At 43.5% G+C, this 15,688-nt stretch overlaps 1 protein-coding gene across 3 annotated transcripts in view; it reads left to right on the plus strand.

Moving 5' to 3' along the window:
- KLHDC1 (kelch domain containing 1) overlaps window positions 1-15,688 on the plus strand; it is a 245,909-nt gene that overhangs the window by 17,745 nt on the left and 212,476 nt on the right. For all 3 annotated transcript variants that reach the window (XM_030214325.1, XM_030214326.1, XM_030214327.1), the window contains exon 2: window positions 3,720-3,790. In XM_030214325.1, coding sequence (XP_030070185.1) covers window positions 3,720-3,790 — 71 coding nt within the window. The remainder of the gene's footprint in view (window positions 1-3,719; window positions 3,791-15,688) is intronic.

Consider the following 15,688-nt stretch of genomic DNA (forward strand, 5'->3'; position numbering starts at 1 on the left):
CGCTTTTTATTTCTTTTGATCCCAATAGGATGGGGTCACCATTGGGAAACGCATCACTTCTAACTGGCTGGCCCTAGAGGGTCATGTCACGGCTCATAATGTCAGAGCCATGGCTACGTCAGTAGCCCACAAGGTCAGCCTCCATTGAAGAAATTTGCAAGGCTGTGACATGGTCTTCAGTCCACACATTCACATCACACTACTACCTTAAGCAGGATACCTGACACGACAGTCGGTTCTGGCAAACAGTGTTGCAGAATCTGTTTGGGGTGTAGAATCCAACTGCACCCTCTTAGGCCCAGGCTGCACTCTCATTCAGATTGTATGTAGTTTCAGGTTAATTGGTGTTATGTCCTCACCATTGTGAGGCTCAATTGACCAATGTTTGTTGTTTTTGGTGAGCCTGGATGCTAGGGATTCCCCACTTGTAAGAATAAATAAGTCTGCTTGTCCTGGGAGAAAGCAAAGGTACTTACCTGTAAGCAGGTGTTCTCCGAGGACAGCAGGCATTATGTTCTCACAATTCCTCCCACCTCCCCTTGGCGTTGTCTCCTTTATTATTTTTATTTATTTTTGCTGTAGTATTAAACTGAGGAGACTGCTTTCTCACAGCGGGTGGGAAGGCACTTGCGCAATGAGCAGTGAGCGGGTGGAGAGAGTCTTATGCTTCACAAAGCTCTACTTATACTTGTTATAAGTCACAGACCGGGAGCGACGCAGGTCGGCATCACCCACTTGTGAGAATATAAAGCTTGCTGTCCTCGGAGAAGACCTGCTACAAGTAAGTACCTTCTCTTTGCTGGTGAGCATTCATATAGTGGAGTATGGATGGGGTACACAGCTATGTATGTAGATTGTACAATACTGTAATTTATGCACATACTTTCTAGGGATGGGCTGTCATTGCAAGCCACTGCTTGCCCTAGGATTGGTAGCATGGAATGTTGCTACTAATTGGTTTCTGATAGGTACTTGTGACCTGGATTGGCCACTGTTGGAAGCAGGATTCTGGGCTACATGGACCATTGATCTGACCCAGTATAGCTATTTTTATGTAAGTGTCAATGACATATTGTTTACAAGCAAAAGCATGTAGAAAAATAAAGCTTTACCATTTTGTATTGTTTTCTATGCTAATTATAGTTATATTCACTTACATTCTGCATATAACTATGTGGATAACAAGAAAACATACACAATCTTGAACAAAAAATATCAAAAACATAGATATATTAAAAATAATAAAAAGAACATTCCACATGAAAATTAGCCTTCAGAACTGCTGAAAAATGTACACATAATTCTCAGGTCTAAAATGCCAGACCAAACAAATGTGTTTTTAACAATGTTTTAAATTTGAATAGTATCTGACGTCAACCTAATCTGTGCCGGCAAAGAGTGCCACAATTGTGGACCTGCAATTGAAAAAGGTTTTTTCCTTGTTTCTTCAAAATGAATTTTTGTAATGCTGAAATAACCAATAGATCTGTGCATAAACTAATCTCAAAGGTCTAAATGGTTGGTAAATCTTAAGAATTGTTCTCAAAATAATGTTCAGATTCCAACTTCAAAGCCTTATGAATTAGCAATAATATTTTGAACTGAATTCTCATTTCCACTGACAGTGGAAATCCTTCAAGATTGATGAAATATGTAGAAAACGTGACTGCCCAGATACTAACCATGCTACAGAGTTTTGGATAACCTGCAATGCACCCTCTTTGCAAATACTATACAGTTTGCAGAGAGAACACGCACTCTTTCACGATAATGTGCGCACAAGCAAAATAGTGCACACGTGTGCACTCTTTTGGCAGAAGGTGTGTACTCTTGCAAAGAGGGTGCATTCCTACTGACATTGCCCCTGAATCGAAAATTAAGACTATCCAAACAAAACGAACAATGTTGCAAATGACATGGGGAAACAAAACAAAAATTGTTACCAATGCATTTACAATGTAGGTGCAATACATGTACACCAGCTGTATGGCAGATGCAAGTGCTCATGCTTAAAAGAGTGGAGGAGTAGCCTAGTGGTTAGTGCAGTGGACTTTGATCCTGAGGAACTGAGTTCAATCCCACTGCAGCTCCTTCTGTCTGGGCAAGTCACTTAACCCTCCATTGCCCCTGGTACAAATAAGTACCTGAATATATGTAAACCGCTTTTGAATGTAGTTGCAAAAAACCTCAGAAAGGTGGTATATCAAGTACCGTTTTCCCCTTTCCCTAAAACATAGGTGCATATTTGACTTGTTACACTAGTATTCTATAAAGGACAGTAGGCACATACTTTTGTTTATGGACTACACTCCAAATAGGCCCTATTATTGGTGCCTAAAAATAGACAAACTGTTATAGAATTACCCTTCACATGCCAAAAAAATACTTCCCAGTTTCAAAGGGCATTGTTGCTGAGTCCAAAAAGTTATGATTGTCATTTGAACTGAATTCCTGTGATGTAGCCAGTTGACACCCAACATTCTCTTTGTTTCAAAAGTCTATTACCCCCCCCCCCCCCCACACACACACACACACACCAGTGGCGTAGCCAAGGGTGGGCTGGGGTGGGCCCAGGCCCACCAACTTTAGGTTCAGGCCCACCAAGTAGCAGCACACCTATAATGTGGCTGGCAGGGACCCCAAGCCCTACCAGCCAAAAACTCCCAACAACTGTTTGCTGCCGGTGAAAATCTGCTATTTAAAAGGTATACAGGGGAGAGGGGATGTTTGAAAGACCATATGGCATGCAGGCGAGAGGAAGAAACCAAATCACTTGTAGGACAAGGTAGAGTTCTGGCCCACCCACCTTGGGTCCAGGCCCACCCAAACTTGGGTGTCTGGCTACGCCTCTGCCACCCCCCCCCCCCCCCCAGTAAGAAAACAAATCTCAGAAATAAACAGCATGATCACTGTGTCAGCTGAGAAAACAATTTCCAAAATAAGTAATAGGATTTTGTTTAGTTATTTTTAATTTGTTTAGTGTGAGAGATGTAATAGCCAGGTAAGAGATTTCCTGCTATTCCTTCCTTAGGCTCTTGGCTTCTGAACTCTGGGGTTAAAGCTATCTGAGTGAAAGAATAAATAATATTATGAAGTATATCAAAGTTTGCATTGTCATGAGACAGTATCTTTTCAAGTCTTAAAATGTATTACAGCAGACACAGGAATGCTGAGACCAATATTAAAGTAATGTAAAGTGCTCTATTATTGCCTATTCTTTGCTGACGTCATCCAAGAGATGGGGTGTAAAAGATTTCCTGTTCATTCTGTTGTCAAATATTTGGTTAATTAGGCTTTAGGTTTTATAAATTATGAAAATACAAAAGTGTGTTTTTGTGTGTGGGGGGAAATTCTTGTTTATTGCTGGCTGTATTTATTTCAAGCCTTTCCAGAGCATAGAACAGTTACTCTGCATTTCTTTCAAAGTTCAAAAAAAACATGGTGGCATTCATTGAAGTGCTCAGACCCACCTTCCCCAATCATATGGAAAAGTACTAACTGAAATCTATAGTTGTCCATTTCACCTATTAGTGAACAAAATGTGACTGTGAAAGAATTAAAAAAATGTAAAGATTAGATAGGAAAGTCTGAAAATAAATATCTGACTTGATGCTCTTTCTGCTAAAATAATTGACAGTATGCAGGGTAATCACTGTCATTTGCTGTATTGAATGATTTTAAAGGACAGATGGATTGTCTAGCATGTCTTTTTATTTTAGACAATTGAAGACAACGAGGTGTACTTGCCCAATGACGAAGTATGGGTCTATGAAATTGATAGTGGATTATGGTAAGACAAACCACATACTGTGTGCAAATCAAACCTTTATTGTTTGTCTAGTTATAATCATATTTGTTGTTATAGAATAATGTTTGGTGCTGGATTACAGTTAGAGAGTAGTACGTATGACAGAAATTTCCTGTGTAGACAGTATGGATGCCCATAAACAGGTGTACATTTCAGTTCCCTTTACATTTACTTGCAATGTTTTGCATGTCTTTTATGTCTGACTTTCAATTTTATTCCTTGCCTATCTTCCAAATACTCACCTTTTCCATGCAATTATTGCTATAGCAGCACTAGTAATATCCTAAAGAAGAAAGTAATATTCTGCAGATTTATCTGTTTGTACATGTTTGGAAACCAAGTCTTGAAATGGAACTTCTACATATAGCTTAGTGTGGTTGAAACCAAGAAGGTATTTGTATATCAGTGATGGCCAAACTTTCCATCCTAGAAACACTTACAAGCTATAATCCACATGAGCCATCAGTTAATAAAATAATTTTAAAATCTAAGTCCTTATCTGCTGCCTTGCACTCCTTAAGTGCACTGAAGGGCTGGTGGAGGCTTAAATTTGCATACATATTACTGGTTGTCCTGCTTTGTACTTTGGATATTTCTGATTAAATGGCTATAAGAATTTACACTGTGACCCAGCTCTGGGCTGTGCCCTGTGTACTACATGATGAGATGATCACCATGATACTACGGCAATGAACAAGAAATGAAGTACAGTACAGCCGATGTAAATGGGATCGGCCCATTATCGGATATATAAAAAGTCGGATAACAAGAAAAACATTGAAAATACATAGAAAATGTGTATTTCAGGTGCTTGCATTGAAAGCAGGATCTCAGTACCAGCAAAGCCAATCAGTAATTTACATTTAAACAGCACAACATAAAAAAAAAAAAAAACAGAGTGAAAACATGCAGTAGATTGAAAACATTCAATATTATTTGGAAAAACAAATTGCAAGTATGCTAAAAATGGGATTTTTCATTTTTAAATTTAAAAATACTCAAAGAAATACATTTGGGTTGGAAGTACAGGAAATTATTTCAAAAGAAATCTTGTGGTATCCTGATGCTATACATTCTTTTTTTTACCCTTTTGCTATTCTTTTGTGACATGAATTTGAAAGTTAGAGCCTTGGAGGGCACCTCTGCAAAATGGCTGATGTTGGTTTGTTGTTGTAGATTGTTAGTGCAACTTAACCAGTCTTCCTATTTCATTGTCCAAGCCTATGGCTGTACACTAGTGGTAAACAAAATATTAGCCATTCCCCTATGCCACTTTAAATGAAGGCTGTACTATTACAGTGCAGTAATCTGTTGGCACACTATACAGTAATTCTTAATTATCCGACCTTCACTAATCCGACCAACCGGCATATCCAACAGACCCCCCCCCCCCCCCCCCCCGATGTCATTGCGACTTTTTTTTTACACTTTCCTGACACCTGGCTCACTGGAAGGGTAGACCTGCCTCTGTTTGGATTAGCTACTGAGTCCCTGTTTTCACTTCAACACTTATAAATGATTCCCAGCCAACTTTGAAAAAAGCCTGAGCTATTCTGCCACCATCTTGCTGTGCAAAGTTGGTGGACTCTTATTCTAAAAGTGTTATTGCTGGAAAAGAAACTTCTATAAGGTATTGAGTTAGAGGGTATATTGATTTGTCCAATAGAGACTTTTTGTTTCCTAATTTCTGACTAGAGATCTATAATTATTCTTTCATATTTAAAGTGTAGAGTATGTTGTGTAGATCAGAGAAACAAACTTCTGCTTTAATGCATTTTGGAATTAAATTTTCTAGGCAGCAGAATGGGGAAAATGTGTAAAAGATGTGAAGGTTTTTACAAGGGTGGGGGGTGTGTGTGTATATCTATATATATATATATATACATACATGTGTTTTTTTTTTATATTTCTGCCCTCACTGGTCTTCCTTGTATTCTGAAGTATCCAGACAGCATAGTTATAAGTTTACAGGTGACAGTAGTTTATTCTGTGACTGAAAATTTGTTTATGTATTCAGTGCGATTTATTAATCACATCTACATAATGCTTGAAGCGATTCACAAAAATAAAATAAATTCCTTGACATCACCGACAGATCAGTCCAAAAGTTGTGGGTTATGCCCGTTTGCCAGCAGGTGGAGATAGAAAACAAAGAATTGAACTTTGCCATATAGGTGGAAGACAGCAGCTCCTGGACTGCTCTGCAGATGCTTGCTCCTGGTCCAGTAGACCTGGTTCCAGTTGAGTTGAGAGTTTTAAGTATTTATCTTCTGTCTAGTGGGCATACCTAGTGGTACTAGGTCTCTCCCTCCCCTCTATATTCCTCCTCCTTTCTCCTCTGACAGCTCCTTTCCTCCTTTGTAAAAAAAAAAATGGGAGAAGTGATTACAGGCTTTCTGCCTGCCTTACTCTATGCTTATAGAGAAGGCTTGCATATACCTGAAGGGGAAAATTGCTTCAGATGGGTAAGTCTGTTGGCTTCGTGTATTTTCTTCAGCTCCAGGCTGATTGTTATGGCTGTGCCACTGAGTCTGTTAAGAGGTGTTTCTGATGCAGTGCTTGGAAGAGCAATATCAGGACACTGTTCTTCTTGTACAAGTTTTCCCTGCCAATGCCAGGAATCTGTTTCTGAGGCTGAGGATGTACCTGACTCAGTCCATAGAAACAGAGAAAAATGAAGGCAGATAAAGATTCAGTGGCCTATCCAATCTGACCATCCATACCATCTACTATCCCTTCCTCTCCCTTAGAGATCCTATGTACTTGTCCCAAGCTTTCCTGAATTCAGATACAGTTTTCATTGCCACCACCTCCACCAGGAGGCTGTTCCACAAGTTTACCATCCTTTCCATGAAGAAGTATTTCCTCAGGTCACTTCTCAGTCTATCCCCTTTCACTTTCATCTTGTGCCTCCTCATTCCAGAGCTTACGGGGTGGGGTGGGGGGGCCTACAACCTGGTTCGTACTAGAGAAGACGATGAATGGAAGATCTCCTTTAACACACGTGATGGACACTATGAATACTTAGTGATGCCCTTTGGCCTTTGCAACGTACCTGCGGTATTTCAACATTTTGTAATTGATATTTTCAGGAACCTACTCTATTCCTAAGTCATCGTATACCTGGATGATATCCTTGTATTCTCTTCTACTGTTTCTGACCACCCTACTCATGTATGCAATGTCCTCCAATGACTTCAGGACAACTACGTATACGCAAAATTAGAAAAATGTGCTTTCCATCAAATTACTATACCTTTCTTAGGCTACCTTATTTCGGCCTCTGGGTTACAAATGGATCCAAACAAATTCCTAGCCATTCAAAATTGGCAACGCCCTACTGGACTTCAGGCTCTCCAGCGTTTCCTTGGATTTGCCAATTACTCTATCATCGCCGCCCCTTGTACAGCTCTAACGAAGAAGGGGGCCGATCCTTCTCATTGGCCACCAGTGGCTGATCAGGCTTTTGAATGACTGAAGAAAGCCTTTCTTACAGCTCCAATACTTCAGTGACCAGACCCACTATTACCATTCACCCTTGAAGTGGATGCTTCTGCTGTCGGGGCAGGTGCCATCCTCTCTCAAGCAGTGCCAGGAGAATGATTACATCCCTGTTTTTTTTTCTTCCCTAACAAGTTTTCGTCCACAGAATGAAATTACACTGTCGGAGACCATCAACTTTTAGCTCTAAAATTGGCTCTAGAAGATTGGAATCATCTTATGGAAGAAGCAGCCCACCCTTTTACTAGAAATGGGGGGAAGGCCGACAGTCGCTCAAAAGAGCATGGTTCGGGATAAGGTATCTTTCAAAGATATCACCATAACAGGGAAGATAGAGTATCCTGATAGTGAGGTTGCAAAAGAGATTGTAGTAGATCGGGTATCTTTAAATAACAATAAAAATCAGACAAAAGATTGCCAATTAATACTGTCAAGTACTAAGCATGATGTACTTAGGAACAACAAACATAGTTTGAAATGTCTATATGCGAATGCCAGGAGCCTAAGAAATAAGATGGGGGAGTTGGAATATATTGCACTAAATGAAAAATTAGATATAATAGGCATCTCTGAGACCTGGTGGAAGGAGGATAACCAGTGGGACACTGTCATACCGGGGTACAAATTATATCGTAGTGATAGGGTGAATCGGATTGGTGGAGGGGTAGCATTGTATATTAACGAGAGCCTTGAATCAAATAGATTGAAAATTCTGCAGGAAACAAAACACTCCTTGGAATCACTGTGGATTGAAATTCCATGTGCAAAGGGGAAAAGGATAGTGATAGGAGTGTACTACCGTCCGCCTGGCCAGGACGAACAGACGGATGCGGAAATGTTAAAGGAAATCAGGGACGCAAACAAACTGGGCAACACAATAATAATGGGGGATTTCAATTACCCGCATATAGACTGGGTTAATGTAACATCTGTACACGCAAGGGACATAAGATTTCTTGATGAAATCAAGGACAGCTTCATGGAACAGCTAGTTCAGGAGCCGACAAGAGAAGGAAAAATACTAGACTTAGTCCTTAGTGGTGCTCATGATCTAGTGCAGGGGGTAACGATACGAGGGCCGCTTGATAACAGTGATCATAATATGATCGGTTTTGATATTGGCATTGAAGGAAGTGAAACTAGGAAATCAAGTACGCTAGCGTTTAACTATAGAAAAGGTGATTACGACAAAATGAGAAAAATGGTGAAAAAAAGACTGAAAGGAGCAGCTCGCAGAGTAAAAAACTTGCATCAGGCGTGGATGCTGTTTAAAAACACCATCCTGGAGGTTCAGGACAAATATATTCCACGTATTAGAAAAAAGGGAAAAAAGACTAAACGTCAGCCGGCGTGGCTAAACAGTAAGATAAAGGAAATCATTAGAGCCAAAAAACAATCCTTCAGAAAGTGGAGAAGAGAACCAACTGAAAGTAACAGGATAGATCATAAGGAATGCCAAGCCAAATGCAAAGCGGAGATAAGGAGGGCAAAAAAGGACTTTGAGAAGAAATTAGCGTTGGAAGCAAAAATACATAGTAAAATTTTTTTTAGATACATTAAAAGCAGGAAACCGGCCAAAGAGTCGGTTGGGCCGCTGGACGAAAATGGTGTTAAAGGGGCGATCAAGGAGGACAAAGCCGTAGCGGAGAAATTAAATGAATTCTTTGCTTCGGTCTTCACCGAGGAGGATTTGGGGGGGACACCGGTGCCGGAAAGAATATTTGAAGCGGGGGAGTCGGAGAAACTAAACAAATTCTCTGTAACCTTGGAGGATGTAATGGGTCAGTTCAGCAAGCTGAAGAGTAGTAAATCACCGGGACCTGATGGTATTCATCCCAGAGTATTAATAGAACTAAAAAATGAACTTGCGGAGCTACTGTTAGAAATATGCAATCTGTCCCTAAAATCGAGTGTAGTACCGGAAGACTGGAGGGTAGCCAATGTTACTCCGATTTTTAAGAAGGGTTCCAGAGGAGATCCGGGAAATTATAGACCGGTGAGTCTGACGTCGGTGCCGGGCAAGATGGTGGAGGCTATTATTAAGAATAAAATTGCAGAGCATATACAAAAACATGGACTGATGAGACAAAGTCAGCACGGATTTAGTGAAGGGAAGTCTTGCCTCACCAATCTAATGCATTTTTTTGAGGGGGTAAGCAAACATGTGGACAATGGGGAGCCGGTTGATATTGTATATCTGGATTTTCAGAAGGCGTTTGACAAAGTGCCGCACGAAAGACTCCTGAAGAAATTGCAGAGCCATGGAATCGGAGGTAGGGTATTATTATGGATTAAGAACTGGTTGAAAGATAGGAAGCAGAGAGTAGGATTGCGTGGCCAGTATTCTCAATGGAGGAGGGTAGTTAGTGGGGTCCCGCAGGGGTCTGTGCTGGGTCCGTTGCTTTTTAATGTATTTATAAATGACCTAGAGATGGGAATAACTAGTGAGGTAATTAAATTCGCCGATGACACAAAATTATTCAGGGTCGTCAAGTCGCAGGAGGAATGTGAACGATTACAGGAGGACCTTGCGAGACTGGGAGAATGGGCGTGCAAGTGGCAGATGAAGTTCAATGTTGACAAGTGCAAAGTGATGCATGTGGGTAAGAGGAACCCGAATTATAGCTACGTCTTGCAAGGTTCCGCGTTAGGAGTTACGGATCAAGAAAGGGATCTGGGTGTCGTCGTCGATGATACGCTGAAACCTTCTGCTCAGTGTGCTGCTGCGGCTAGGAAAGCGAATAGAATGTTGGGTGTTATTAGGAAGGGTATGGAGTCCAGGTGTGCGGATGTTATAATGCCGTTGTATCGCTCCATGGTGCGACCGCACCTGGAGTATTGTGTTCAGTACTGGTCTCCGTATCTCAAAAAAGATATAGTAGAATTGGAAAAGGTACAGCGAAGGGCGACGAAAATGATAGTGGGGATGGGACGACTTTCCTATGAAGAGAGGCTGAGAAGGCTAGGGCTTTTCAGCTTGGAGAAGAGACGGCTGAGGGGAGATATGATAGAAGTGTATAAAATAATGAGTGGAATGGATCGGGTGGATGTGAAGCCACTGTTCACGCTATCCAAAAATACTAGGACTAGAGGGCATGAGTTGAAGCCACAGTGTGGTAAATTTAAAACGAATCGGAGAAAATTTTTCTTCACCCAACGTGTAATTAGACTCTGGAATTCGTTGCCGGAGAACGTGGTACGGGTGGTTAGCTTGACGGAGTTTAAAAAGGGGTTAGATAGATTCCTAAAGGACAAGTCCATAGACTGCTATTAAATGGACTTGGAAAAATTCCGCATTTTTAGGTATAACTTGTCTGGAATGTTTTTACGTTTGGGGAGCGTGCCAGGTGCCCTTGACCTGGATTGGCCACTGTCGGTGACAGGATGCTGGGCTAGATGGACCTTTGGTCTTTCCCAGTATGGCACTACTTATGTACTTATGTACTTAGAAAAAAACATATCTACTCCCTGAATGATTAAGTACTTCTGTTGTCTGAGCTACCACGCCCTTACGAAATAAGATGGCCACCCCTCCTGTCCTTCTCACTGTAGGTGCCACCACACAATCCCCCATCCACCAATGGACCAGTTTAGCGTGATCCAAATTGGACAAATGGGTTTCTTGTAAAAAGGCTATGTCAGCTTTGTGATGCTGAAGGTGCTGCAACGTCTTAGAATGTTTGATTGGGGATACCACCCACATTCCATGTAGTAATCCTCACGACCAGTGCAGGTACCGAAACAAATACTTCACAAGGTAGGGACTATCACTCTGCAAGGTAGACCATCCCAGCCTGCGGCCTCCTTCCTCTGCCTCAGGAAAGGAGATAAACCCAACTGCGTTAACGTACCCATACTGTGAATTACTAGTCAATTTCGTGTCCCAACTAAATTGTCCCATTACCCATCCCCGTATCCCCACCTCCCACACTCTCCCATCCTCCCTCCACCTAAACCAGTCTGAATCCCACCCCAACAACAACATTCCCACAGGAAACAAGTCAGTAACCAACGCCACCTCCTCCCGAACCCCAAAGAACAATGCTTAAAAAATACCCCGGCACCAAAACAGTTGTAACCCAAAACACCCCAGCAAAAAACTCCCTTCCCGGAAACCAGGAAACTCCCTCTCCCCCTACAAACAACCCTCCCCCCTCAAGATGGGAGAGGAAAGAAAATATCATTGAGATTCCCAACTCCAGGGATGCAGACACAGCCTCCACAGCGAGGGGTTGGTGGTTGGGAGGCGAGGATAGTGGAGGGCAGACTTATACGGTCTTTGCCAGAGCCGGTGATGGGAGGCGGGACTGGTGGTTGGGAGGCGGGAAGTACTGCTGCGCAGACTTGTATGGTCTGTGCCCTGAATAAGGCAGGTACAAATCAAGGTAAGGTTTACACATATGTTTGTCTTGTTGGGCAGACTGGATGGACTATGCAGGTCTTTTTCTGCCGTCATCTACTATGTTACTATGAGGCATATTTTCAAAGCACTTTGGGAGGCTAAGTTCCATTGGTTTCTATGGAACTTTGGGAGGCTAAGTGCTTTGAAAATGAGCCTGTATGTATATCAGTTTCTCCACATTGCTTTCCCATGTGATCTAGAAAATATCAATTGTCTCTCCCCCAACAGGCCACATACCAGATCACATGTTCAGCCCCACAGGCCAACTATAAATAGAAGCAGCTTGACATCAAACCCATCCCAATTCACAGCTCAAATGAATAATAATTAAAAAAAAAATCATAAACATAAACCCCAACTTACACACAATCAAACCAAACACTCACATACTCACTCAGATATAGTGGAATTGGAAAAGGTGCAGCGAAGTGCGACTAAAATGATAGCAGGGATGGGACGACTTCCCTATGAAGAAAGACTAAGGAGGCTAGGGCTTTTTAGCTTGGAGAAGAGACGGCTGAGGGGAGACATGATAGAGGTATATAAAATAATGAGTGGAGTAGAACAGGTGGATGTAAAGCGTCTGTTCACGCTTTCCAAAAATACTAGGACTAGGGGGCATGCGATGAAACTACAGTGTAGTAAATTTAAAACAAATAGGAGAAAATATTTCTTCACCCAACGTGTAATTAAACTCTGGAATTTGTTGCCGGAGAACGTGGTGAAGGCGGTTAGGTTGGCAGAGTTTAAAAAGGGGTTAGACGGTTTCCTAAAGGACAAGTCCATAAACCGCTACTAAATGGACTTGGGAAAAATCCACAATTCCAGGAATAACATGTATAGAATGTTTGTACGTTTGGGAAGCTTGCCAGGTGCCCTTGGCCTGGATTGGCCGCTGTCGTGGACAGGATGCTGGGCTCGATGGACCCTTGGTCTTTTCCCAGTGTGGCATTACTTATGTACTTATGTAATGCAATATGTCCAAAAAGGGGAAAGTGTTCTCAAATCTCAGGCAGACAGAGAGGTATGGCACATAGAAAAGTTCCTCCCGTGCTGCTCGAATCACTGAGGACACTCCGGATGCTGCAGAAAGAACAAGTGGACTAAACAAGGGACGAAGCTGCAGCAACATGTCTGATGGAGAAAAAGGAGGGCAAGGAGCACACCCCAGGGAGCAAATGAGCAAAACTTTAGTGCAGGAACCAAACCTCTTGGCCCCTCAGAATTTTCAGTGCTTCACACTTTCCCCATGCAACTCCACAGTACCAAGCCATTCCAGGAAGATTCTGGCCTCCGCCACTGTAGTATAGTTCTTTGTAACTCCCTGGTAAGTAACCCTCAGCTTTATAGGGTTTAATAGCACAAATCTGATCTTTCTCATAACTAACTGGGAACAAATGGGCACAAAGTCCCGTCTCTGTACTGCCACCTCTGTGGAATAGTCCTGGAAACACAGCACTCTGTGGTTCTCATAGGAAAGCTCCTTACCTCCTCTAAGAGCTTGCAGCATAGCTGCTTTGTGAGTGAAGTTAAGGAGGCAGCAAATCACCACTCGGGGCCTGGAGAAAGATTGTTGAGGAAGCCCAACTAGATGCATCCACTCAGTCCGCAGGGGGCCCAGAGAAGCCAGAAGCTGCAACTGCTAAGGAAGCCAATTATCCAAAAATCCACATATATCCCGATCTCCCATCACCTCTGGCAAACCCACCAAGCGCAAGTTGTATCTTCTGGACCTATTTTCTAGGTCCTCTAATTTGTCTTCATAAGCAGTAAGCACCTATCATAGGCGCGTCTGTACCTCTTCCACCGAGAGCATGTGATCTTCCAGGGCACTAGTCCTCTGCTGGAAAGCTGTCAGTTCCTGACAGATCTGGCCCATATTGTCTTGTCGCCACTACAATTTTGTGTCTATGGGGCTTAGACGTTTATCCAAGAGCATCTCCATTGCCCCCATTACCTCCTCTGCTACTGCCGAGCTTAAAGACAGCCCCGTGGGTCTCGACAGCATGCGGGCTCAACGACACAGCCATCTTGTCATCGTGGAGCTTGCCTTTATCCTTCTCCTTTCAGAGAGCCTTTGCAGCCATAATTCACAGCAAACCAGCACCACAGGACTCCCAAAAGTGTTTCACTCTATGATGCTTTCCTGGGGCGAAAATCACCACAATGAAACGAGGTTCAGCTAACAACCGTTCCTGAGCATGGCATCACGTGACCTCACTGAAATTCTTTTTAAAAATTGTAGTTACATTGGCCACCTTGCAATTTTCAGATACTATGAACAGTTTTAATGATAAGTTACAGATTACCAATAATAGATCTGCAATTTCATTTTTGACTTCTTCCAATACCCTGGGCTGTAAGGGGAACAGCTCATACTGTTTTCTTGCATTTATCACTGTATTCCATCGAGCCCAGGTGGTTTGCTGCTCTTTAACTTGTCAGTTTGGCTTATTACATCTTCCAGAAACTTCCTTTACCTTCTAGCTGTGCCCTAATAAACTTTAACAGAGTCTTTAATTACTAAGGGTTTTTTTTGTGCCTGTACTCACCAGTACGGCTTACCAGCCCCTTTTTTTCCTGGCGAGTCGCTGACCTGCACCCTTCCTCTCGCTCCCCTCATCCCTGCAACCCTCCTTACCCTCGGTAGCTTGGTGCAGTGATTAAGAGAGGCCGCCGGTGTCAGGGCCTTCCCTCTGCAAGTCCTGCCTATGCGGAAACAGGAAGTTGAAACAACATAGGCGGGACTCACAAAGAGAAGGCCTCAATGCCGGCAGCCTCTCTTAATTGTTGCACTGGCTGATGCTGGGGGCCCAGACTCTCAAGCAGGCAGTGGGAGAAGGAGGATGGGCAGGGGGAGGAAGAATCTCTGGACATGGATAGATTGTAAGCTCTTTGAGCAGGGACCGTCTTTCTTCTATGTTTGTGCAGCGCTGCGTACGCCTTCAAGCGCTATAGAAATGCTAAATAGTAGTAGTAGTAGTAGTAGTAGTAGCGTAGCCAGACCTCATTTTTTGGGTGGGCCTGGGGGTGGACTGGGTGGGCATGACCCACATATTTCCTCTCTGTCCATCCCCTTCCCGTAAAGATAAATTACCTGGGCTGGCGGGGATCTTCGGGCCCTGCCAGCTGAAAAATCTTCTGGAGGCCCCCAAGGCTTGAGAAGTCTCATCCCTGCGCCAGTCACCAGCGTGGCGGGAAGCAGCGTTCAGCAGCATTGCCTGTGTGCCTTCCTGCCTTTTAAAACAATTCGTCTCCCCAGGCTCTGCTGCATTTATTTCTTCGCCCATCGCAAAGCGCTGCTGTTCGCACAGGCAGCTCCGCTCCCCTTTGCCGCGTCCATCTGGCCCTACGTATCCACTACAGGAAGTGGATCAGAGAGGGCCGGATGGACACGGCAAAGGGGAGCGGAGCTGCCTGTGCGAACTGCAGGGCTTTGCGACGGGCGAAGAAGTAAATGCAGTGGAGCCTGGGGAGACGAATTATTTTAAAAGGCAGGCAGGCAGGCAACGCTGCTGAACGCTGCTTCCCGGACCCGGCAGAGCCGCGGGAGAAAAGGCAGCGACAGCAGCAGGATGTTAGATGGGTGGGCCTGGAGGGAAAGTGGCTGGGCCTGGGCCTGTCCAGGCCCGCTCGTGGCTATGCCCCTGCATGGATAGCAGGGGAGGACAGGGGGGGAGAGAAAAAGCACTGAACATGGATGGCAGGGGTGGACGGGAAGGAGAATCATTGGACATGAATGAAAGGGGAGGGCAGGGAAAAGAGGGGAAATGCTGGAAATGGATGGAGGGGTGGACAGGGGAGAGAGGAGAAATGCTGGACTTGGATGGAGGAGAGGGAAGAGGGAATTATTGCTGGATTTGGATACAGGGGAAGGAAGAGAAAGGAGAAATGTTGGACATGAATGGAGGGGAGGAGAGAGGAGAAATGCTGGACATGGATGGAGGGGAGGAAAGAAAAAAGAAGAAGATGCACAT

Source organism: Microcaecilia unicolor, chromosome 9, assembly GCF_901765095.1.
Source record: "Microcaecilia unicolor chromosome 9, aMicUni1.1, whole genome shotgun sequence".
Taxonomy (NCBI): Eukaryota; Metazoa; Chordata; class Amphibia; order Gymnophiona; family Siphonopidae; genus Microcaecilia; species Microcaecilia unicolor.